This window comes from Coffea eugenioides, chromosome 3 (genome assembly GCF_003713205.1).
Source record: "Coffea eugenioides isolate CCC68of chromosome 3, Ceug_1.0, whole genome shotgun sequence".
Lineage (NCBI taxonomy): Eukaryota > Viridiplantae > Streptophyta > Magnoliopsida > Gentianales > Rubiaceae > Coffea > Coffea eugenioides.
Genome location: NC_040037.1, coordinates 34076747 through 34100096, shown reverse-complemented (window position 1 = coordinate 34100096; position 23350 = coordinate 34076747). Strand labels below are relative to the sequence as shown.

Here is a 23350-nt window from a genome sequence, read left to right as displayed (position 1 = left end):
ATAGCTGAATAATTTGCTACCTCAATCTAAAACAAGAAAGGAAAGCCAGATACATTTCCTAGAACCAAACCATAGGACAAACAAGATTTTTCATATTGAGTATCAATTTCTACTATAATCCACAGACAGTGATACCAAAGATGGGGACATCGTTTCCTTTAGATGAAATACATCAATAGAGACTAACAATTATACAATACAAGATTAATGAGGGATTGCTAGAAGTGCTTGTGATTGCTTCTCGTACCGAAAACCTTCTGCCTTAGAATCATCAGCAGACCAAACAAAGATCCCACCAAGTTGTCCCTGACTCTTGAGCCTAGTACAAGCTGTAAAAAATCCATCTTGTGGTGATAATCCACCACTTCCATCACTGATGAAACTGGCCAAGATTTTCCCACCATCATAATTGCTTCTTTGCTGAGAAAAATAGTCCACGAACTGATCAACAGTAGTCCCCTGATCATAGGCATAAAACTGGAAATTGACTAAGTCAATAAGTTGGCCATGGCTATTCCAGAGAGCTTGATAATGGCTTTGAACATCATCTTCATCAAAAGGGGCAATTGATGCGAAAGAGATCACCCCATTTTTCTTGAGAGTCGATATAAGTTTACCAATGCATTGAGAAAAAGTGTCAGGATCTGCATGGAAATGCTCGTAGTCAATGTCGATGCCATCCAGATTGTATTGTTGGATGATTTTTGTAAGAGAGGAGACAGCATTGGAAACCCATGAGTCAACTGAAGAAGGCTGGAAATAAACAGACTGACCATCTCCTATACTATCACCTCCTAAGCTTAGAGCTACTTTCACGTTTGGATGCTGACTTTTGATCGCTGAGACAGCATCAGGGCTGAGATTATCCGTGTCCCAGAACACGTTGAAGTTTCCATCTGTTGGCGAGGGAGAAGATGAGGTATCATAATCGATAGCGAATGATAGGATGAAGTGGAAATCGACATTGGAGTGAATTGGCACGTCTGAGAATTTGACATTCTTGAACTCTGCCCCAATGTATTCTCGGAAAAGATTTGATCGTGCTGCTGAAACAGCTTGGATTGAGAACAAATTGATCGTAACTTGAAGAGCAAAAAGACTAATCAGAACTTTGGAGAAATCCATTGAAGCAGATTACATGCAAGTGCTGCTATGTTCTGCTGGAGATTTGGATGTGGAGACCTAGCTAGTGGAATGCATTTATATAGTGATTTGGAGCTGAATCCTCGACGTAAAATATCACTGTACCAAGAACTCAGGTAGATAAAGGTCATCCTCTGTTTTGCCGTAGCAGTTGTACTGCTTATGTGGGAACTAAATGCAAGTATTATAGCTGATCATAGACGTTTTCTGGAATCGGCCCTCTCCAGCTAAGTTCTATCCAGTTCAGTTCGATTAATGTAATATTTACAACATTTATAGTAAATTCAGTACAATTTTAATGTAATATTGAATTTTATACCAATTTAGTTGTATGAGTTGAAAATTTTTATGATTATATCAAATTTTATATAAATTTATTTCAACACAAAACTGGAAAATAGAATTTAACTAGAGCGACCTCAGATCTACGTTTTCTCTGCTGATCTTTACATTTTGGGGAAATATTGACTGCTATTTTGTTCTTTTTCAAGGATGAGAATATTGAGGGTATTTTATTAACTCAATGCGTGTCGTATTCTGTCTGTTTGACATTGATACTCTTCTAGATGGACGTCTATAGACAACAAAATTAGATCCTATGCCGTGGAAGAAAAGAGACGTTGTTCATTCATCAAATAAACCAACTTGAGTAAAACTCGTGCCGCTAATTAATTAAAAAACAAGAGAAGTAACTTACATTGCATTACAAGGCCTTCTGGTAAATCAGATAATTTTCCAAGGTTTTGAAACCCAACCTATTCATTGACTCGGAAAAATAATCGAGTCAAGGGTCACTGTGGGCTAACTGTTATAGCCCATAATTTACCCATAAAATATTAGATAAATATATTAGTTATGTAAATCATTGAGTATTCTTAAAGTTTTTCATTTTGTAAAAGTAATCACGTCAATTATTCTAGTTACATAAATGATATTATTTGAATTTTCGACACAACTTTTATTGATTGAAGTAAGGAGCATTACTTCAGGTTACTTTAGATATTTTAGTAGAGCGCATTTTATGTTTTCAAAAGCTATAGTTTAATATTCAAAAATTAAAAAAAAATGAAATGAAAAGTCATAATCTTGTAAAAGGAACTAAAATGTGCGAAGTTAGGAATATATTAAAGAGTCAGAAAACAGGTTTTAGTACATATGTAAGTATAAATTACGTGCATGTATTTAGACATCAATAAGTAGTGTTCTTGTGCCCAAATAAAATATCTTAGTTTTTGCTTTTTATGGAAGGAGGGAGCTAGAGAGAAGATTAAGGATAATAAACGGTTAATTGCTTAATGTGTAGTAATTTGGGACAATTATGTATAGGTAATTGATTGTATACGTCTTGACGAACATTTAATTTTAGCATTAATTGAACTACTGATGTTAAACCAGACCGGTTCCCTTCAAACCGGTCCAAGTCAGCGATTCACAAGTTCTTTTTTTTTTTGAAGGAAATTGAACACCTTTTGAAGCCATCCCGGTTTAAGGGGTTAACCAACCCGGAAAACAGTCCAATTGGTGGTTTTTTGGGTCTAATCAGCCGGTTCGACCTGGGTTTATAACCATGTAATTTTTCAGAGAGGAACAAATCAAACGGACTATAGTTTGCTCTTTCTAAGAATCTCCGCTCCTCCTATTTACCGATAGTGCGCTACACTAGCAAAAACAATAGCAGCCACGTCCCCCATTGTGCAGGCGAGGTTCAACTAGCCGAGCGAGGTCAAGCACCAAACGATCTCACTTGCAAAATAAGAAGTGGTTGGGACTAAATCGCTCGGGGTCATTCCAATGCTTAAGTCAATAATAGTCAGGAGTTGTATTGACCAAGTTGAAGTGCCCCCCTCTTGAGTGAGCAAGGGGTTGTATTTATACTAAAAGAGTTGGGGAATAGAATAATGAGATCTATTAGTAGCATGATCTTGTAAGATAAAACATAACGATTATATCAGAAGTAGGATTGAATTATAGGGTGGCTTGTTGTTACATTAATCATATCAATCACCAATCTGATTACAGTGCTCGAATGAACAAGTCATCCTAATGGGGACTGGCAAAACCCAACTTGTCCGAGGTATTCTCGAGGTCAGGATAACCGAGGTACCTCCTGAGTCGAGATGGCCGAGGTATCCAGACCCATCAATACATTCGATTAGGAAAATCTAGAGAATTGCATTCAAATTTTATAATTTATTCCAACTTTTTTTAACTTAATACTCTGCGATATTTAACTGTTGCTATCTGAAAATTCAGCTATGTATAAGAATCCTAAAGATAAATCGAGTGCAAATAAAAACTATCTTAATCATCTCTTGGCATGCATACATGGCACAAGAACTTTTGCATTCTCTAGTTTTATCTGTTTCTAATGGGCTGCAGTTTAGTTATTGTGATCACTCATGAAGCCTTGATTCTCTTAATCTTTCGGTTCAGGATAATAAAGTCTAAAATCTTCTGTCGCATGGTTTGAGGCTGTCCAAGAATTCTTCTGGCAAGTTAGGAGTAGCCAAAATCTTCTTTCTTTCACACATTGTTTGTGTAAATTTAGCCGCCACTCATCAGCAGTAGTTACGGACATGCATGAAACTGATGAGGGGCTCAGGCAGAAACTAGCTTGAGATGAGATTTAGGCTGCTTTTGATAAAATTGAAATCTGAAATCTGAATCTATTAAGGTACCAAATCATCAAGTAATGAAATCTTAACATTTGAGTGTATTGTGTATTAAATAATAAGTGACCAGTTACTTTTAGAGTAAGTTTTGCCTAAACAATTTAAATCGCTTAGGGTCCATTTGGGATTGTGATATTTTATTGAAGAGTACTTCTCTAGTAGAACTTTTGATAAAAGTACTTATCAACTGCTTAAGTGCTTTTAAATTTATTGTCTGGAGACATAATTCAATAAGTGTTTATTGTATTGGATAATGTGTAATTCGAAAATTTTTTAAAGTATTTATCTCTTTATTTGGTTCATAATATAGGATAAGATGATTAAATTTGATATTTTATTTTTTAAATCACAAAAGTTACTCTAAAAGCATCAAATTTGAACTTCTGCTAAAAATGCTTTTAACATCAAAAGCTCTACTCCTAATTTTATGGGATGATGTTTGCCAAATACTTTAAAAGTACTTTTAATACCTAAAATTACTTTTTTATCAAAAACACCGCAACCCCAAATGGGACATTAGGCCTGGTTTGACAATCCAATTCGATATTTACTTAATGGATGAGATCTTAGCATGTTAAGATATGTTTGATAGCAAAAAATATATCATCTTAATTAATTAAGTGGGTTTAAATTATGTAGGCAAAATTTACTCCAAAAAATAAATGATAAACTATTCACTTATTACTTAATGTAAAATACACTCAAATGTTAAGATTTCAGTATTTATAATTCAATAACTTAATGAATTTAGATTTCATATTTTAATTTTGTCAAATATAAATATTCTATTTTTTGTTATTAAACATGTTTGAATTTTAAGGACTAGACTTATTTAAGTTTAAATATTGAATTAGATTATCAAACAAGCCTTAACGTGCAAAACATGGTTTGTGCTCTTAGGAGTTATATGAAATCTGGCTTAAAGAGACTTGTTTAAGAGCCCATGAGATGGCTGTTAGTGCAATATGAATCGACTATGTGGCTGATCTAAGTGCTGTTATCGATGTCATTCATCAGTGGTGGGTAATCTAACTAGTGGTGATCGCAAGTCGTTATCGATAGCATACTGGTACTGATGACAGATGATAGTGATACAGCTGATTTTGGCATGAGAGTTGCTAGCTGATGAAACAGTCATGAGAAGAGGTTTACAACACCATAGATTACGATGGTGGCTAATTTGGTGAAATTGTGGTTGGCAAAATAGCGACTAATCTAGTGGAGTAGGGGACCTTAGAAGATAGAGAAACATAGGAAAATCATCTGGAACCAGTTAGTCATCATCGCGCAGTTACTACAAGAAATCTCAACTATAAATACTTGGAGACAAGGTAAAAAAGAGATAATTCTCAAAAACAACGAAAAATGACTATTTGAAGAACCTGTCTAGTTCCTTTAGGATTTAACTCTCATTTAGATTTTCTACACATTACAATTAGAACTAGACTCAACTTTATTGAACTTTCTTTCTTCATTTGTGTAAATCTACATTGTTGAGGCAATCATGGGTCTACCTCTTTTTTTTTTTTTTTGGTTGAAGCTGATGGCGAGTTTTATTATGAGAAATTTTCATCAATTTCCTTAATTATTTCTTTCCATGTCAGTCACTATTGCACAACAAGGTTAAATTCTTGAGCTGATCAAGGCAGGACAAATAACAATCTATGATGAGTCAGATTTAGGTGCACTTCCTTTTTTCTTTTTTTTTTTGAAACTTTTTTTTTCCGAGTTTTCAATCAGTTCTTTTAGGTTTGAAATCAACTTTGTTGCTTACTTGCTTCTATTAATTTCAATTACTAGACGCTTAGCAACGCAATCGATTTAGTTCGTCCGCTTTCAAAAATTCGCGCGAAGATGCATATTTAGAGACTGTTGACTGTCTATTAACAATTCTTTGAGAGTAAATCAACAAATATTTGTAGAGGCTTTCTTTGCTATGATTTACTAGAACATGTCATCATAGAAATTCTTGATAGCGTTATATTTTAGGGAACATTGGACCTTGAATGTTTTATTGCTCGGATGTTCTTCTTCATCTTGTTTAATACACTTGTACAAAAATAACAAATAACATGTATAAACTTGAGATAAATCAGCTCTACTTGATGCTAGGATTATTTCCATTTGTGAAACGGCAATTCCGCCGTATTTCCCCCTTCTTCCCAGTCAAAACTCTAAGGCCTCCCATTCTGCTTATTGACAAAGCAAATTCTCTGCGGAATTGCTCGAAATATTTTGCATATGCATCAACCAGCGAGTGGTTACCCCACAATACCTGCTGATCAACTCCAAGAACAGCTTGATAGGACTCTACCCTTTTGTAGTAGCTGTTAGTAAACTTGTATCCCGGGCCATTTTCAGGGTTTAAATAGACAAGAGGATCTTCTTTCCCTTTTGGTGTATTGGGAGGGCATTGCTGTCTCAGATCTTTCAGTAAAGATTTCTTCATTCTGGGGTCTGGTTTACCTGTGTTCTTGAAATTGTAAAGGCGATCCCTGATGAACTGGCAATGTGTTCTTCCCATTGTATGTGCCCCTGAAATACCAATCGGAAGGAAACAATATCCATTTAGTTGCCCATTGACCTAAGTTTTATCAACATGTCAGAACTCAGAAATCAAGAAAGCATTACCTAAGAGTGTAACCAAGTCTTGCTCATCCAAACCTTTAGAATTGGCATATGTCACCGCTGTGTCCCAGGAACTTGAAGGTGAGGGGTAGTCTACCCAAGCAGCATTTGATTCTAGTCCATCCCTTCTCCCCAAGAACACAGGATACGAAGGTGCACCTGCCTGTTTATTGCACCATTTCACAAAAAGTTAGTCTAAATGGAGATTGTTTTCAAAAAGTGAATTTGTTTATCTGTACTGTCATCTTAAAAGCCAATTTATTTTGTGTATTTTGATCTTTTTTGCATTAATCAGATGTAATTTAAATTCTTATCAAGTGTATGTGAGATAAGTACAGTTTTCTTTGCAGCAAAAGTGCATATAAATAGTATTTATATAGGGCAAATTCTATGAGCTCAGACACTTGTTTTTCAGTTTTCTTTGAATTGAATATGTAGAAATTACCAGATGAGCAGCATCCCTAGCAGCAAGGTTAAGGATGTCAGCACAAGAGACAGCTCCAGGACATCGGATCTCGAGGACAGTCTTAATTTTGTCAATGATTTCGAATATTCTTTCTCCAAGCCCTGAATTCTGCGGTGCATTTTTCTCTGCATATCGACCATCTAGGAGAATTGAACCATCACAACCCTGCAGAAAATCAATGCACTAATCAGTTTTTGGAAACCTATATAACCATTTGAAGAACACAATAAAAACTAAATAACTAAACCTTTACTAACTAAAATGAAATTAACAGTGGTCAGAGCCATTAAGATTTTTCCCTATTGTGTTTTTTGGTTTCATTTCTTAAGTCGATCAAAATCCCTGGAAATGATTAAGTGAATTTGGATTCAATTGGCAGACTAATTTGGCCAGTAATCCTAGTAAGATTATGAACAATAACCTATTGTAGTCAATCTTGTTGCGGGTGTAGTTAAAAGATTAAACAATGATGAAACTTTCCCCTATTTGATAGCATGCCGATTCTGATGTTTATGACCCCTCCAGATTTTGCGTGACTATTTCACGCTTCATGTGACAGTAGCAGAGAAAATGTCTTCTTGCCAGCAGGATAATGCTAGTATATATAACGTTGGCCATCTCCAAGCACAGAACCAGCAACATTTAAGGACTAAGCATAGCATTCTTTCAAATGACATTAACCAACTCGTTGGAATTGAAAAATTCTCTAAATTTATAAACAACTTAGGAATCTGATCATTTTGCATGTGAGATTGAACTTTTTTTATCAAATACAATTTGTAGTGGTTAGATTCGAGCCTAACACCTCTAGGGCTGAAGTTACTATCTTTGCCAACTTATTTGAAATAATTGAACATTAGTGGAGGAAAACTGTGAAAGCCAACACCACAGATGTATGTTTTTGTTGCTCTACCTCTGAAAGTCAATTTGCAGCAACCCTATTGAAAAACGTAGTTTTTATAACTTGATCATTGAATGATTAGATTTCACAAACGTAGTGATTAACTACTTCCACCGTCTAACTAAGATCATCATCTTTAGATTTGGGATGGGGTTCAAAAAAAACATTTTGGAGGATGAAATAATAACGACTTTATACATATGTGAAAAGTATACTATAAGTCCCAAAATAGCTAGTGTGATAACATCTAATCATCCAGAAGACAATTCATATGATTTATGAAGAGCCTGTAGCCTCTCAAATGCGGTTCCAACTAGCCTCTAATTCCAAGTTCGGCAGTGTTATTACAGATTTAGAGTTTTTTGCTCGAAGCAACTTATACAAGAAACACATTTAAGCACATGAACCATGTTATATTACAGATTTAGGGTTTTTGCTCAAAGCAACTTAGACAAGAAACATATTTAAGCACATGAACCATACAATTTACCTACAATATTTCCCTTTAACAAGAGGGATTTGGTGATTACAACATTTGTCAAACGTGATTCTCATAAGAGTAAAGGTCAAGTCACAATTGTCGAGCTTCTAACCGGAAAGACGCACATCTAATACTATATCAAGTCCGTTAAATGCAAGTAAAGAATATCATTTCAAGTTCAAGAAATTAGCAAAATCATTGTTCCAAGAATTTCCCCTAGCCCAAAAATATAAACCTATTATAATGGAATATTAGCTATGAAGAAGATAGTACGTACATTGACCATGCAGTCTGCATAGAGCAATTTGAAAAGCTTAGCAGTGATGCTCTTATCTTGATTCCAGAACAAAGTCACCTGGTGCTTCACAAATGCCTCCACATTCGCACACGTATTCAGTTTCTTATAAAAATGGCGAGTTAGCGGACGGTCCTCCGGTGGTAGTGTCACGGCGGCGCGCAAATATCCGATGTGCAAGCTCATTGCTAGAGCTAGAAGAGAGAAGAGCAAAGCCCCACCTCTCTCCATCTTCAACAATATTGCTTGCTTCTATATATAAATTATATACGCTATGAAACAGGAATGAGCTCGTATTTTCTTGGTTATAAATGGTACATGGACCTATATATAGAGTTGGTTTACGTAACATGAAGGGTTATTCTAAGGTGGAAAATCATGAAAACCAGCACAAATCTAGGTGTTAATATGTTTGACTAATTGTCCTGTTTTGATGTTTTCCACGTTTCTTAGTTAATAAATTAGGGTTTTTTGTCACCGATTATAACGGCACATTTGAAGAATTATTTTGGCACTTTACACAGGCATCGAGGGCTTAAGCTTCCTCTACGCCACATCAAAATATTCTCAAGTGTAATGAAAGCGTTTACAGTAAGATTACGTGTATATTGGAAGTTACTCTACTGAGTTTCTGAGTATATTGCACTCTTCTTTATTATATTCAATTTTCACCCTTGAAATCTTAGACCACCAAGAGAATCTAAGCCACCATCTTAAGTTTCTATGCTTTATTGAATTTTGAAGGCAATATTCTTTGATCTTTATACTCATTTAATTGTTTTCTTATTATAAAATGCTCCCTCTTGGTCCAACCATCCACCTCCTAAATCAATTCGCTTTTTTCTTATAGTATGCAAATTACATTACGTGGTATAAAGGAAAAAAATCCATTATAAACTTACTTATTCCAGTTTTGCAAAAACATTGGTAAGGTGCATGGAGAATTAATGCTCCTACAATAAATGTTTGGCCTTCATAGGAATGATTTTATGTTGAGAATGCTCCGTAGCAGCATCTACTATTAGTCACAGCGGTAACAAAAAAAAGTATAAAATTAGGGTTGTGAAAAGTAGTTAAAAATAAAAGAAACAAATGTATGGTCATAGACTGATATATAGTAGAATGGTATAGCAGATCAATCCCTTCGTGGAATTTTCCTGGAGGGGTTCAAATTATGCCTTCTTGGGGAGAATGACATGATGTACATTGAAGATAGAATGAAAAAAGGGTTTCTATGCATTTGATGGCAAAAACCCAGAAATTGAGGATAAGGGGGATTTTTTTTTTTTTTTTGTTTGTTAATTTAAAGGAGAGACTCCTAAACCTTATAAGGAAAAACAGGGAAATGAAAGGGTTTGAGAGAAGAATAGGAGGAAAAGTTATGTATAAAGAACTTGGAATCACAAGGTGTAGGTTTTGAAGCCTAGTTTTCGACCTTAAGAAAGGGAAATTAAAAAAGGAAAAAAAAACTGTTAATGAGAAGAGAAGAAACTTTTATACCATCTATTAGGAAGAGAAAATTAAGTTCTTTCTATTGTTTGTGAGGTAGAAAAGAAAAGTTTAAGTACTTGCATGAAATGCAATCTAAGTTTGAACATGTATGCTAGTATTAAGGTTGAAAAACAAAACCAAACATACGTGCCTCCTCAAAGATTTCCATTCATTTGGATATCAAATATATAATATTTTTCTGCTGCAAAAACAAACATAAATACCCCAAGAATTTTTCCTATTCAATTAATTGTCAGACTAGTTTCAATTTACACAAATGATGTTCTTACATCTTCGCTCATTATATAATATTAATCTTTGATTTAGATCTTTTACACCCTAAAGTTCTTACCAATACAACAAGGAAACCGTTTGAAGTATCCCATGATACAAGTATTATCACATCTCACACTTCTTCTAATATAAAGAGCAGTTATGAAAAGAGTGCAAGCTAATATGTAAACCCCACCCCAGTTAAGCATTCCTTACCATACAAAATAGAAGCTAGTTCTAAATTTTAGTACCTTGGTCATGAAGCATTAAACTCATTAAAAGTTCAACTCAAGAATAATGAACTAAATCAACAACTAGGCCTTTCTTGCAGAAATTGGTTGACATTTTTGTGTCAACGGACTTTCTCAGCATTTTGGCTAAGATCAAGGAGTAGATCCATATGTGATTTCAATACACGATTTGTTCTTTTGACTGTCATGAAAGTTCCTTTTTTTAGTTGACATAAGGAACTTTATTAATTGTGTTTCTTATTTAGTGTCCTATGAACACAAGACAAGTACACCAAAAAAAAAAAAAAGGTGGATGCACTATCAAATTTCTAAAATTATCATCCAAAATATAAAATATGTGTACACACTTTAGCAAAAAAGTTTACCCTCTCCCTAAAAGTGGCACTGAAACATTTCTTATCTTGTATCTTTAAAGCACATAATAAAAGAATTGTTATCTTTTTTTTTTTAATCTTGTGCACTTAAAATACACAACTAAAGAGTTCTCATTAGTCTCATATTTTGCTTTACCTCGTTTATATATTAATTTTGACTCTGATTATTGCATTTCCTCAAAGAAAAAAAAAGCCAAAAGATTCTCATCCAGTAGGGCAAAAGTGCAAGTTGCAAATAGAAAACAATTATTCACAAGTTTATAAATTGAAGTTAGCTTCTGGAGGATGCTTAATGAGTCATGGAGTATAACATACACTGAGTGGAGAATAAGGATATGTGAAAGCAGTTTATTGCTGGCCGACCACGGATTCGGTATAGTTGTCCATTAGCAAAGTTTGTTTGCTTTATGGAATTTGCCATCAGGTGGTCAATTGAGAACAAAACTTCTGTTGCAATTAAATGGTTTTGATGATCAGTGGGGAAAAAACAACCAAAACCACAAACCAGTACTGTTAAGGTTGACATTGGGCTGATTGAGTCACGATTGGATGTGTCATAGAAGATGATGCATTAGAAATGGTTATGGCCTAATTACTAACCTATGATTGGGTTATTTCTATCATTAGTTCAAATTACACTGGGAATATGCAAAAGAAAGTAGTTCTTCAATTGTTTCCAGAACCCCTTGATAAGGTACCTTAGGTAATTATATTTATGACATTCCTTGTTCAACTCCAATCGTCCCTTTTCTTTCTCTTATAAGGTTTGGAATCTTCCTTTTTCACTTGAAATGCAGTCAAAGTTTATATCAAAGTATTCTTTGTGTAGATAATTCCTTGCAATTATGTTTTTTAGGATCATCCAATGTATTATACTAGAACGGATGAACATAGGCTAAAATATCTTCTACAACTTTTCAGGCACAGTAGATAACAGATGAAGATTTTCAAAATAAGTTAAACAATTAAAACATTTATAGATACATATAGGCAATCAGTCCTCATTTGTTGCCCCTAAAACAGGATCATCGTTTGTTGGTCGCGGACTTGTATTTGATTGCACAGTTTTGTCTGCAGGAGTTACAGAATTGACAGCAGATTGTGTGATTTCTGAAGCAACACCATTAGTTACTGGTGGTATATTTGTTGATGTCGATTTGGGAATAATTCCTTGTGCTTCCATAGCCTCACGCGCAGCTCTCTCTTTGGCCTTTTTAGCTCTTTCTAATACTTCCTCCTGCAAGACCATCAAATTGCTTCAGAACCATTTTCCAGAAGACAATTTCGTAAGAGTACCAATATCAATGGAGTGAAGAAAAAAAAAACTTGTAATAAATGGTTTAGGCAGTCACTTTGAAATCTTGATAAGTAAGCTTGCATTCTGCAAAGTGTTTATAGTCAACTAATCATGCTGGCAACTTCATACAGTTCTCATTCTTGGGGCTGGTCCCAATTTAGATCACCTAACAGTTTCCCTTCAAAAATCTTGCAAGTATCATACATCCATTAACTTTCAGGTTCTCCTTAGCTTCTACACTATACATTCTTGCAAGTCTTTGATTAGCAAAACGGTAGTGTTTCTGTTAATTACCAGAGCAGAAAAGAGAGGCCGCATTTGACACTGTCCTAGAGTTGCCTATATTGGAGTAAACTACATGTCAAAATAAAACTTGCACACGACTATTGGGGTCATTGGGACTTCTATTGTTGCAACCGCATTGTTCATCCAATAGTTCTTGCCTACGTTATCAAGAGAAGGTAATGTCATCAAAATTAATTCAAATCACCTCCACCAGACTGATGTAAAGGCATCCAGATAAATAAAAGACACAGAAAAGATTACAATTATATCCAGCTGGGGCTTCTGTCACAGCATTTTGGTATATTACGGAGGCTACTGTAGTCAATAGCACTTGGTCTTGCATGTAAAGTTGTTTAGTTAGCTGATGGCATGAGTATTTCAACTGGCTACACTAACTGTCCAATCACTATACAGCATTATCAACTTAAACAGAGAATTAAGAAGACTATATGGGCAGTCAACAACTTTCCTCAGTATGAAATAACAAGAAAAGCAACAGAAAAAGCAATGCAGTGGACTTCAACAATGGCTCTCCTCTTTATTGATTTTGTTTATGTTCCTTGAAAAGCTGTTGCCAGATAACAGGGAGGCAATCTATCTTTTACACCAGTCTATATGGCAATTCTAGTACAAACTTGGTTAACAGTTGGAGAGAAACGTGAGATATGTTGAAAGCTCAATTGCTCAAGTATCTTCTCTATTTTATATGAAGTGGCACCTTTGATTAAAAAGAGAGCCAACTTCATTAGTAGGAGATAACAGAAGGTATGACTCAGTATAAATCTCAAAACATTCTTAAGCGCAGGTTGCACAACATCTACTGGAGTAGCTATTGATATTATTTGCTCAATTCAGTTTACCAAGATTACTCAAGACCAATTTAACACACAGTAAGGTGAGAATGACCCTCAAGCATGATAGAATTATGTTCAGATTGTGCCCTTTTGAACAAGTTCAGTACTGTATAAATGTTTATGTTTTTCCCATGCACATAAAGATCATTCCTATACTCTTTGTGCCACCTATGAGTCTAAGGAAAAATACCATATACTTTTACTTGTGGGAGCTCCAAGTACTTAGCCAGGAGGTTCCTGCTACCATTTCCCATAAACATTGTCCAAGAAAAAGATGAAGACAACAATTTATATATATACTACATGTGCATTCTACAGAGAAAACTGTTCATTGTAAAGTTCTATTGCCAGCCCGAGAATAACAAGAGATATCAAAAACATAATGCTTTTAAAACTATTATGCTAAGTCTGATGTAAACAACATTGTACCTGGAAGTCCTGAACCTGCTTTTGTTGCTCCGCTTGCAATCTGCCAACGGCACTCAGAAATTCACCAACAGCAGACTCTATACGCTCATTAACTGACTCTGCTAGAGCCTTCCCAAGGAAAAATGCATCAAGGATGGTTTTGCTGTCATTATCACCTGCCAAATTAAGCAGTTTCAAGTCATTGTTGCAGCAGGGAAAAAGGTCTTTGACTCAGAAGTATGACTATCTTCAACTTGTAATTTGTTTAGCATGAACCACCTTCAACTCATGGCAAAGGAAGAGATCTCAAAACCAAGAAAAATTCTTTGCCAGCCGGAAAAGGGGGAGGGAGAAGCTGGGGGGGGGGGGGGGGATGTCAAAGCATTTTCTCAGGCTGAATTGCATTATAAATTTCTGCAAGGCATTACCACAATGTATAAGACACACAGACAGAGCATCTAGTAGAACGACATAGAAAGATAATGATGGAGTTGATATCACATCGCAATTAACAACAAAAGAAAGCAAAGAAACAACAATCAATCTATTACTTTCATCTAGGACATTGATGCGTTAGAAATTCGCTAGGTTATAAGAAATTCCATGTCTGAGCTTTGTTCTTTTATTTTTTTTCCCCATTTTTCAGATCAACAACATTTCACATGAGCAAATATGGATGCATATCAGGGGAAAAATAATCCCATTAAGAACCAAAAAGAAAATTAAGAAAACAGACAAGATCAAATTTCTGTATGCAATGGTAACCAGAATGAAAGACATTTCAAGACAAAGCAGAAAACAATTGTACTGAAGTTGGGAAAAGGAACATACAACCAAGCAAATCGGTTTAGAAGAAGAAACTGTTGCAATTCCTATCTTCGTCATGCGTGGCACATAAAGCCCAAGCTTTACAATCTTTCCAAACTCATTCTTACAAATCATTCAAAATTGATTTCCATGATGTTCAAATTACTGCTTAGCAAACCCACCCCTTATCAAGAACTAAACAAACTATCCTACATATCCATCCTGAAAATGTGACAACAAAGGAAAAGACAATCTTCTGTCCTAATTTTGCACATAGATAAATTCCTAGGCCTTTAAAAACAAAACTATTCAGAGTAGAGCTAACAGCATTTAGAAATCTGAAGTTCTAATAGTCAGCTAGTATATATAGTTGGAGTGAAAACCTAGGACAAGAACAGTAAAGAACAACAAAGTCCCTCAACCTATTTAACCTGTTGTCCCGTTGTGATAATGCTCACAGAAACTATGGAGTATCTCAATGATTTTGGAAAGGAGAATTAACACAAACTCCATCAGACAGCATTTCAAGAGGCAATTTTTCCAACTATCCTTTTAAGAAGCAGACTCGAGAATTGAGATGGTACTAGCTAGTGGAAAGCCAGGGAGATATTTATTAAGAGCGCGCAATTTTTGTCTTGTACATTGTACAGTAATTAGTAGGTTTCAAGATTGATGCCCTGAATAATAATCTGCTGCAAATTACACCCTCTTAGCGATCCCTTTCTGATAAGTATCTCATACTCTTTTTTTACCGTTCTTTGGAAGCAGATAAAACAATTGTGAGACTAATGTTTTATGCATTCGTTCAAAGTTCAGGGAATAACCATCATCCACACTTATTCAGCTCTAAGACTTCCAACTTTTAGCAGGCTAAAACATTTCAATGAATTTCAAGAAATGCAATTATCTTGAAGAAAGATAAGCTGCTTAAAGCAGCAAATTACAGACCTTCACCTAACACTCATCCCGAAACCAAAATGCGCAAAAATATAAACCCTTTGAAACCAATGAACACAAAATAGCAACTCAACTGAAACCAGTATTCTTCTTCTTACCGAAAACCCACAAAACCAAATCAACAATTAAGCGTGAATATGCGGCAATTATAGATGAAAAGTGATACCTGGACCAGGAGGACCACCAGGGCCAGTGCTACTGTTGCATCTCAAGAAGCTGATTCTTGAAGGCTTTTCTGACCCGCTTTTACTAAGCTTGAGATCCCAGAAGAAGAGGGAATGAACAGATTTAGATGAGTAACTCCATGATTGGTAAGTGCCACATCGTTGGAGGGTCTTCGATGGAATACGAGGTGGCGATACCACCACTGATGGTGGTGGTGGGGAAGCTATGAATCCCCTGCTCATCTTTTTATCTGGTTCAACTCCCTATAATTTCTTGGACCTACCGACGGACTTGTTAAGCCTTTTTCCTAAAAGAAAAAATTAAACCCACGAACTTGTTAAGCATTTTTTTTTTTTGGTAGAAAAAATTTAGATGGATTCGATTTCAATCATTACTTCGATCAAGATATCATAATTTGGCAAGTGGTTTTTTTTTTTTTTGTTCTAACAATTTGTAGGACAAAAGGAGCGAATCCTTGTACTATATAATAACGAGTTTAGGACTAGATTTCAACCGCAGGGGTGAGGCTATTTTGGGAATGTGAGAGTGTTTGAAGAGTTATTGGAACATTGAGTACAAGCCATTATAACTTTAATTTCACTATAATTACTTATATAACCTTTCAGACATTTAAGGTTAGGGGTAGGTTTGGTATGTTACAATGTTTGGTACCAAGTTGAGTATTAAGTACAAATGAATAAAACTTGAATTTTGATAGAATTACATAAAAGTCCTTTTAATCATTTGTTATACTAACATCCAAGCCTTCCAATTTCCTGAAACCTTTCTCATCTGTTAAGGAATTAATTGGATGTTACATAATTGGATTTTAATTACAATTAATTAACTTAATTATTATTTGAACAATCAATTATCATATTTATGTCCCCATGTTTAGCCGATACCCTTTCTTCTTTTTCGGTTTCACCTCTTTGATTTTATTATGGCTATTAAATATTTGGTGGAATTCATAGCTTTTCCTTTAAATTGAGGTGAGTTCTTTGGGTTTGTCTTCTTCGATTGTAGTTTTTGTTTTTTTCTGATGATTGGTTTATTCAAGAACTCCATATAGTTTGCCTTTTGATACTTCTAATTTCAAAAACTGACTAATTGTATTGTTTTTCTTAGTAGATCCCAGAGATTCTGTCTCTGGTCAAAGTACAATTTGAGATAATGTTGTCACTTTCTAAAATAATCAGAAAAGCAATTTTATCATCTTCTCCTCCTCAGCCAAGGTATTATCTCTTTATTTAAGTCAAATAACCTTATTTCTCATGAACTTTCTCCTATTATTCTTGACTCCAGGGATCTGTTGACTATATTTCAGCAATTGTAGTTATTTTTTCATGTAATATGATTTGGGATTCAGCTTGTGTTTATTTTAATTGGGAATTTTATGATTGTAAAATTTATTAACTTAGAATTTTGTACTTCATTGAAACCAACAAAGAAAATTAATCCTGCTACGTAGTACTAAGATGTCATTTGCACTCTATTTGCTTTCCATGTTATGATCTCGTTCTTGTATTATACTGTTTATATAGTTTTAAATACAAAAAATTTGCTTTTTTATGCTATCTAAAAGAATTTGTAGTAGAACTTGACGAGTTTAAATGCTTTAGCTACAGCACCATTTTGATTGCATTATATTAATTCATTTACTCATAATTGTATGTTGTACAATGATAAATAATGTTTCTTGATTTGATTGAAGCAACTATTATCCATAGTTCAAACGAGTCAATTAAGTAGAGATGTTATATTGAATACTTATACAGGTAAACATTGGAAAATATCATTAAGCAGTTTTTACCTATAGTTTGCAATTCGAATTCATATGAGGAATTTCTTTTGATTTTAGTTACCATTTTCTACAATTTCAAATTCAGAAAATATTATTTGCACCAATTTTTTATAATCAAGATAGTTTCAATTCAGATCTTTAACAATTATGCAGATTTGAACTTATTTATGAGATTATAAAGAAATGTCCCTAGCAAAAAACACCAAATCTGAATAGTTTCTACAAAACTTTGAAAAAGACCACTCAAGTTTCTTATCTATCTATCATTTTTGGGCATTATTATCTCTGTAAGAAACATGTGATTAAGTCGTATTATACCCACCAAATTATATAAATAGTTACTCAAAAATAAAATTATTTTAGATTAGATTGGACGCAAAGTGATTGATGGATAAACTTGACTTGATAATTCAGGTTGAGCTTAAGTCGAGGGAGAAATCAGAAGCATTGCTTGAGGGATCTTTCATGAACATATATAGATTCGAGAGATGAAGGATCCAATTGATACTTTAAAATGTTTTATCATCTTGGATAAGTTTTAGAAGAGACCTTTGGATACTTTTCAATTGCACTTCAAACATTCTTACATTTTCAAACTACCCTTATCTTTGCAGTTGAAATTCAAACATAACCTTTGATCACAACGGATTCTTATATAGTATAACGATAAGGATGTCTCATTGCACATTATTTTTATTGACTCACTATATAACTTATGATTTTTCTATTAAAATCACATGATAAAATCATCATACTTCAGTTCCTATACTACAAAATATTAAACAATAATTATTAATTATCTTGAATCACAAGCACCAAATTTCCTCGCGTCGCGCGGGCTGTCCCTCCCTAGTTACCAGCATATTGTTAAGCTGGAAATAAGCTGGTAAGTGGTTTTTTTTTTTTTTTTTTGTCTAACTATTGTAGGACAGAAGCAAGAAATAATAATTGCTATTAATTAGGGCAAATCAAGTTGTTCCTTTGCTTATGAATTCATGAGGAGAATGCAGTCTTATAACCCAAGGGGCAAATAACACTCCATCCTTTTAAACAAGTTGTAATTCATGGTAAATAATTGGGATAATTTCAGAAATCTCCTATGAGGTTTTGGATGGTTTCACCTAACATTTTTAAAATTTTAAAAATATCACTTACCCCCTTACTTTCAAATTTTTGTAACATTCTCAATCCAATTCAAATTATGGTTTGTTTGGATTGGCCTTTATTTCCCCAAATATATTTGCTTACCTCATCATTACAATTTCCAATACACCTGTTTACCTTCCCAATTACCTTTTCATCTCACATACATCACATCACAAAAAGTGTTACAGTAAAAATATCTCAAATAACTTACAATCCAAACAAACCTATATCAAGAGAAAGTTATTTCATTCCAAAGTTGCCCTTTATTGTGATCCCTTAGCTGTAATGACAAAATCAATTTAAAATCCTTTTATGTTTGAAAACTTTATGGATGTATTTTTTAGTAAAAAATTATAGGTTTAGAGTTGAGAAATGCTTTAACAAATCTTATCTATAATATGGAGACAAAATTTTAAATTGAAAAATCATAAATAATTAACAAAGAATGTAAAAACTATTTGAAATATTGTAAAGATATGAAAAATAATTTTTTTCATCTTCTAAACATCTCAAATAAATTCTAAATGTATTTTTTTCCCTTTTCTAAATTTTCAAGCCATTAATTCAAATAAATAAAATTAAAGATTCTAAACAATTCATAAAATTTATTAAATTCAATCAAAATATGTTACATAAAAAGAAAGATTTTTGTCATTTGATAATCTAAGGGCATGTGGTAAACATATGGATAAATAAAGGCTGGACAAATACTGAAGTTTTTAAATTATAACTAGTCTTCTAAATTGGAACACTTTTGTAGAAGAAATCTACATTTTTGTCAAAAAGATAATAACAATAATATCGGGTTTATTTCTTACTATGTGACTTTAGAGTACCAAATAGACAAACCTTAAATGAAAAAAAATTACTTTGTCATTTGAAAACATGTTAAATAAAATTTTATTATTTGTTTCTACTTTAAAAAGCATATTATTTATGGTTGCAATTATTATATGTTTCCTTTCAAAAAAGAACATCTTCATACGTTTTGTCCTGATTTTTAACGTATGATTATTATACTTACAATAAAAAAAAATTAAGGCAATGAAAGGGCATTGTTGGAAAGAAATTTTTGCACTTTCTTAAAATGAGTATTTTAATCATAAAATTTGAATTGGGTTAAGAATGTTACAAAAATTTGAAAATAGGGGAGATAAATGATATTTTTTAAATTTTAAGGGTAATAAGAGAAATTATTAGAAACCTCAGGGGAGGTTTATGAAATTACACCTAAATAATTTTATAATTTTATAACATCCATGTAATATGTTGCTATTCATTTCATTTTTTTTTATGTTCAACAAAAAGCGATTATTTTTATAAAAATGTCTTTATTCCTCTATTTAAGTTATATTTATTTAATTTGATTTCAATTACTTTTGTAGTAGGAGGAATGTATTACACCTTATTGATTTTATACAAAATGTTTCAAATGTTGCAAAGAAAGTTCCTGATTCGGTAAAGCCATGATTAGTTGGACGTGGATTCAAGAACTTATTAAAGCTTGTGGATCCTCCTAATCATTCGTCCACATTGTTGACAGCTATAGTTGATTTTTATGATGTTGAGAAAGGATGTTTAGTTTTCAATGGACAAGAGTTGTTTATTGACAGAATTTTGAATGATTGCTAGGAGCAAAAGTTATCTAAATATTACTTACAACAATAAATTTAAAGTCGTGGATTATTTGCCTTCCATATAAATCACTTTCCCTCCCGGGGAAAAAGATTCAATCTTTTCTAAAACTTGTAATTTGAAGTTATAATTAATATTAACATCAAAGAGACAAAGACATAACTCGAGAACTAATGACATAAAATATCAAGTTTTGTACTCTCTGATGGATGATTTTTTTTTTTTTTTGAAAGAAAGAAATTTTCATTCATTCATATCACTTAATGCTGCATTTACAATATGAGATAGAAAATTGTCCTACCATAATTACTCTATTATCCAGGTTTAAGGCAGCTAGCAAGTGAGCAAGGTATTCCAAGCTCTGCAATTTTATTATTTAATACTCATATGTTTTATATGCCTTGTGCATTTTTGTTCAATAAATTGTTAATGACTTTCAAGAACTTCAACATTTTAAATAGTTCCTTATTTTTCTCAAGGAAATCTTTTACCACTATAAAAATCTAATTCAACCTAGCAATTGACTTCTTATTAATGTATAACGAGTTTTTTGCTAAAATAACACTCTTTCTAAAAAATATTCCCAATATGATTCACTTTCAAACTTTATTCCCATAATGATGTTATTATTGCCACCTAATTATCCTGATTGCCACGTAGGATAACAAGAAAGGAAATTTTTGATCTAGTTTATAGTTTCCAACATGAGCTAAAATTTTTAATTTTTTTTAATCATAGAGGCACAATAAAGATTGCATAACTTTGATAATTATTATAATATTTAGAATAAATTCTACCATTATTGACCTTACTATGATTGGTCTCTACATTTTTCTTGAAATATATCAAACCTATTGCATATTTTTTTAAAAAAATAAATTTCAAAAATTCAAAAATTGCAACAAAAATTGTAAGCAATAACAAAAAAAAGTTACAAAAACTTCAAGGTTATGATATTTGTTTATATTATCCTTCTTATTTCTTGAAAAGAACTTTTACAAGATATAATAAAACTGAAAATTTCAAGTTTTCAATTGCAAACTAAAAACTGCTAGATTAATATATAAGTAATCAACTAGTATAAAAGGCAATAGCATCCTACTACTTGAAAAAAGTCATGTTGTAAAGGGAAAAATGACAAAAATAAACTTTTTATTAAACTTTAAAAATGCAGTAAAATTCTTAACATCCATATCTTATGCAAAGAACTAAAAAACAAGATATTATGAACCAAAAAAAAAAAACTTAGTCATAGTATAATTACAATAAATTTGCAATTGAAAAATGTGTCTTATAATCTGTAAGGATCGAAGACAACCTAAGAGGGGGGTGAATTAGGCTTTCAAAGAGCTGCTAAGATATAGTCCACTTTTTCACAGATTACCTTTTTTTTCTCAAATACCTCCCAATGAACGAGATAACACAAGATCACAGATATTCGTGAGATGAAGAGAAGTACAGTTTATGTAGAAAAGCAGTAAATGAAAGTAAAGAAGCAAACCAGGCTTCAAACACAACTGAGATTTGAACACCACCTTTATATACCAAGTTACTTCAAGTTGAACAAACTTGCAACCAATCTTTTGTGTATAAGGAAGGGATCACTTCATTCTTGCCCCAAACCACACTTGGTCAAGCAAGGAAGTTTTACAAACACTCGCAAACCCTCACTATGCTACACTATTGAAGAAGCTGTGTCACACTTGAAAAACTATACGAAGATTGCACAAGCAAAGAGTACAAAAGTTCCTTTTGAGTATTCTAGCACTTGAATCACTCACAATCTGATGTAGGCTTGATGTGCAAAGTTGTACTGATGTGGTTGACATTGTTCTTTTTATAGGAGACCAGAAAATTCTTCAATTAATGTTGTCAACGGACAGAAGGCAGTTGAAGAGTCAACTAGCCATTGGTGCTGTCGGACGTTCGATGTTTAGCTTTTATGCGTCCGAACGAGATCAATGAATTCTGGAAGTTTTCTTGAATCTCTTAGGACGTCCGATCATGCGTCCGAGGGTAGAATGCACACTTGGAACTTCTTCTTCAATTTCTTCGGACGGCCGATACGTCCAGAGTGTTGCGTCCGAAAAACAGCAACGGTTGTCGGACGTCCGAGTCTAAGTTCTTCACACGTCCGAAGATACTCAAAGGATGTCGGACGTCCGATAATCTCCTTTTGTGCGTCCGACATCATTCTCAGTGCACTTCATCCTCTTCTTTTCCTGTTTGGTGTTATTTCTGGAAAGGATCTTTCTTCAAAAGAGTATTAGTAACATCCAAATGTTTTGTAATCATCAAAAGATATGAATTGAGATAAACAATCTCCCCCTTTTTGATGATGACAAAACATTTGGATAGAGCAGAAAAATATACAAACTGGGATATAACAACTCCCCCTAACGAAGTGCATGAGTGTTCAAGAAGGAACGTAATCAACATCATCAGTGCTGCTCCAACGCAACTCCCCCTGAAATTAACTCCCCCTAACTAGTTACTCTACATCATCAGTGCTAATCCAAATCCATTTTATAATCATTGCCAATTGCAAGCAAATTTGAATATTTAAGTTAGCACTCTTGAAGCTTCCTTAAGTGCTCGCAAAGATGGAATGAATATAAGAATGTCATTAGGCAATCAACTGATCCTATGTTCAGGCACTTCAATAATGCTAAGTTCAGGTACATCATTGATCCTATCTCCAGAACGGTAAGCTCTATTTGATCACTGCAAGTCACATATGGAGAATGAGAAAAACAAAAAGGTATCACAAGTTAGAAGTAAAATAATAGAAAACTAAAATCCAAAAAACGTGTTTGGATGTATTATGCTTAAATTGCAGGCTCAGAGTCTAGAGATCTGATAACTTCAAGCTTCAGCAATCAAAAGTAATCACTTCTCACCACTTTTCTTTACCATTCATGGATAAAAAAATCCAAGAAAAAATAATTGATTGTTTGCCTAACTTGCAAGGCTGTCATAGACACATTTAAAAAATTTCAGGGTCCAATTTACATGAA

General features: G+C 33.5%; 3 protein-coding genes across 3 annotated transcripts; all 3 read right to left on the bottom strand.

The window, feature by feature from the left end:
• Window positions 1-204: 204 nt before the first annotated feature.
• LOC113764674 (chitinase 2-like) lies at window positions 205-1125 on the bottom strand. Its single transcript, XM_027308643.1, has one exon. The coding sequence runs from the start codon at window positions 1123-1125 to the stop codon at window positions 205-207; it is 921 nt and encodes a 306-aa protein (XP_027164444.1).
• Window positions 1126-5913: 4788 nt separating this feature from the next.
• LOC113766453 (probable peroxidase 61) lies at window positions 5914-8817 on the bottom strand. Its single transcript, XM_027310647.1, has 4 exons — window positions 8569-8817; window positions 6889-7074; window positions 6447-6606; window positions 5914-6350 (listed from the first exon to the last, which is right to left on the bottom strand). The coding sequence occupies exons 1-4, from the start codon at window positions 8815-8817 to the stop codon at window positions 5914-5916; spliced, it is 1032 nt and encodes a 343-aa protein (XP_027166448.1).
• Window positions 8818-11860: 3043 nt separating this feature from the next.
• LOC113765120 (uncharacterized protein At4g13200, chloroplastic) lies at window positions 11861-16053 on the bottom strand. Its single transcript, XM_027309181.1, has 3 exons — window positions 15750-16053; window positions 13841-13995; window positions 11861-12212 (listed from the first exon to the last, which is right to left on the bottom strand). The coding sequence occupies exons 1-3, from the start codon at window positions 15988-15990 to the stop codon at window positions 11970-11972; spliced, it is 639 nt and encodes a 212-aa protein (XP_027164982.1). The 5' UTR covers window positions 15991-16053; the 3' UTR covers window positions 11861-11969.
• Between the last annotated feature and the right edge of the window lie 7297 nt (window positions 16054-23350).

Excerpts from the sequence above, each read along its gene's own strand:
- LOC113764674 (XM_027308643.1), bottom strand. The coding sequence starts at position 1,125 with ATGGATTTCTCCAAAGTTCTGATTAGTCTTTTTGCTCTTCAAGTTACG.
- LOC113766453 (XM_027310647.1), bottom strand. The coding sequence starts at position 8,817 with ATGGAGAGAGGTGGGGCTTTGCTCTTCTCTCTTCTAGCTCTAGCAATG. Across the intron at positions 7,075-8,568 it reads ATGCAGACTGCATGGTCAAT|GGTTGTGATGGTTCAATTCT; the intron begins GTACGTACTATC and ends GATTTTCTGCAG. Across the intron at positions 6,607-6,888 it reads CTAGGGATGCTGCTCATCTG|GCAGGTGCACCTTCGTATCC; the intron begins GTAATTTCTACA and ends TGCAATAAACAG.
- LOC113765120 (XM_027309181.1), bottom strand. The coding sequence starts at position 15,990 with ATGAGCAGGGGATTCATAGCTTCCCCACCACCACCATCAGTGGTGGTA. Across the intron at positions 13,996-15,749 it reads TGGTGGTCCTCCTGGTCCAG|GTGATAATGACAGCAAAACC; the intron begins GTATCACTTTTC and ends TTAATTTGGCAG. Across the intron at positions 12,213-13,840 it reads AGCAGGTTCAGGACTTCCAG|GAGGAAGTATTAGAAAGAGC; the intron begins GTACAATGTTGT and ends ATGGTCTTGCAG.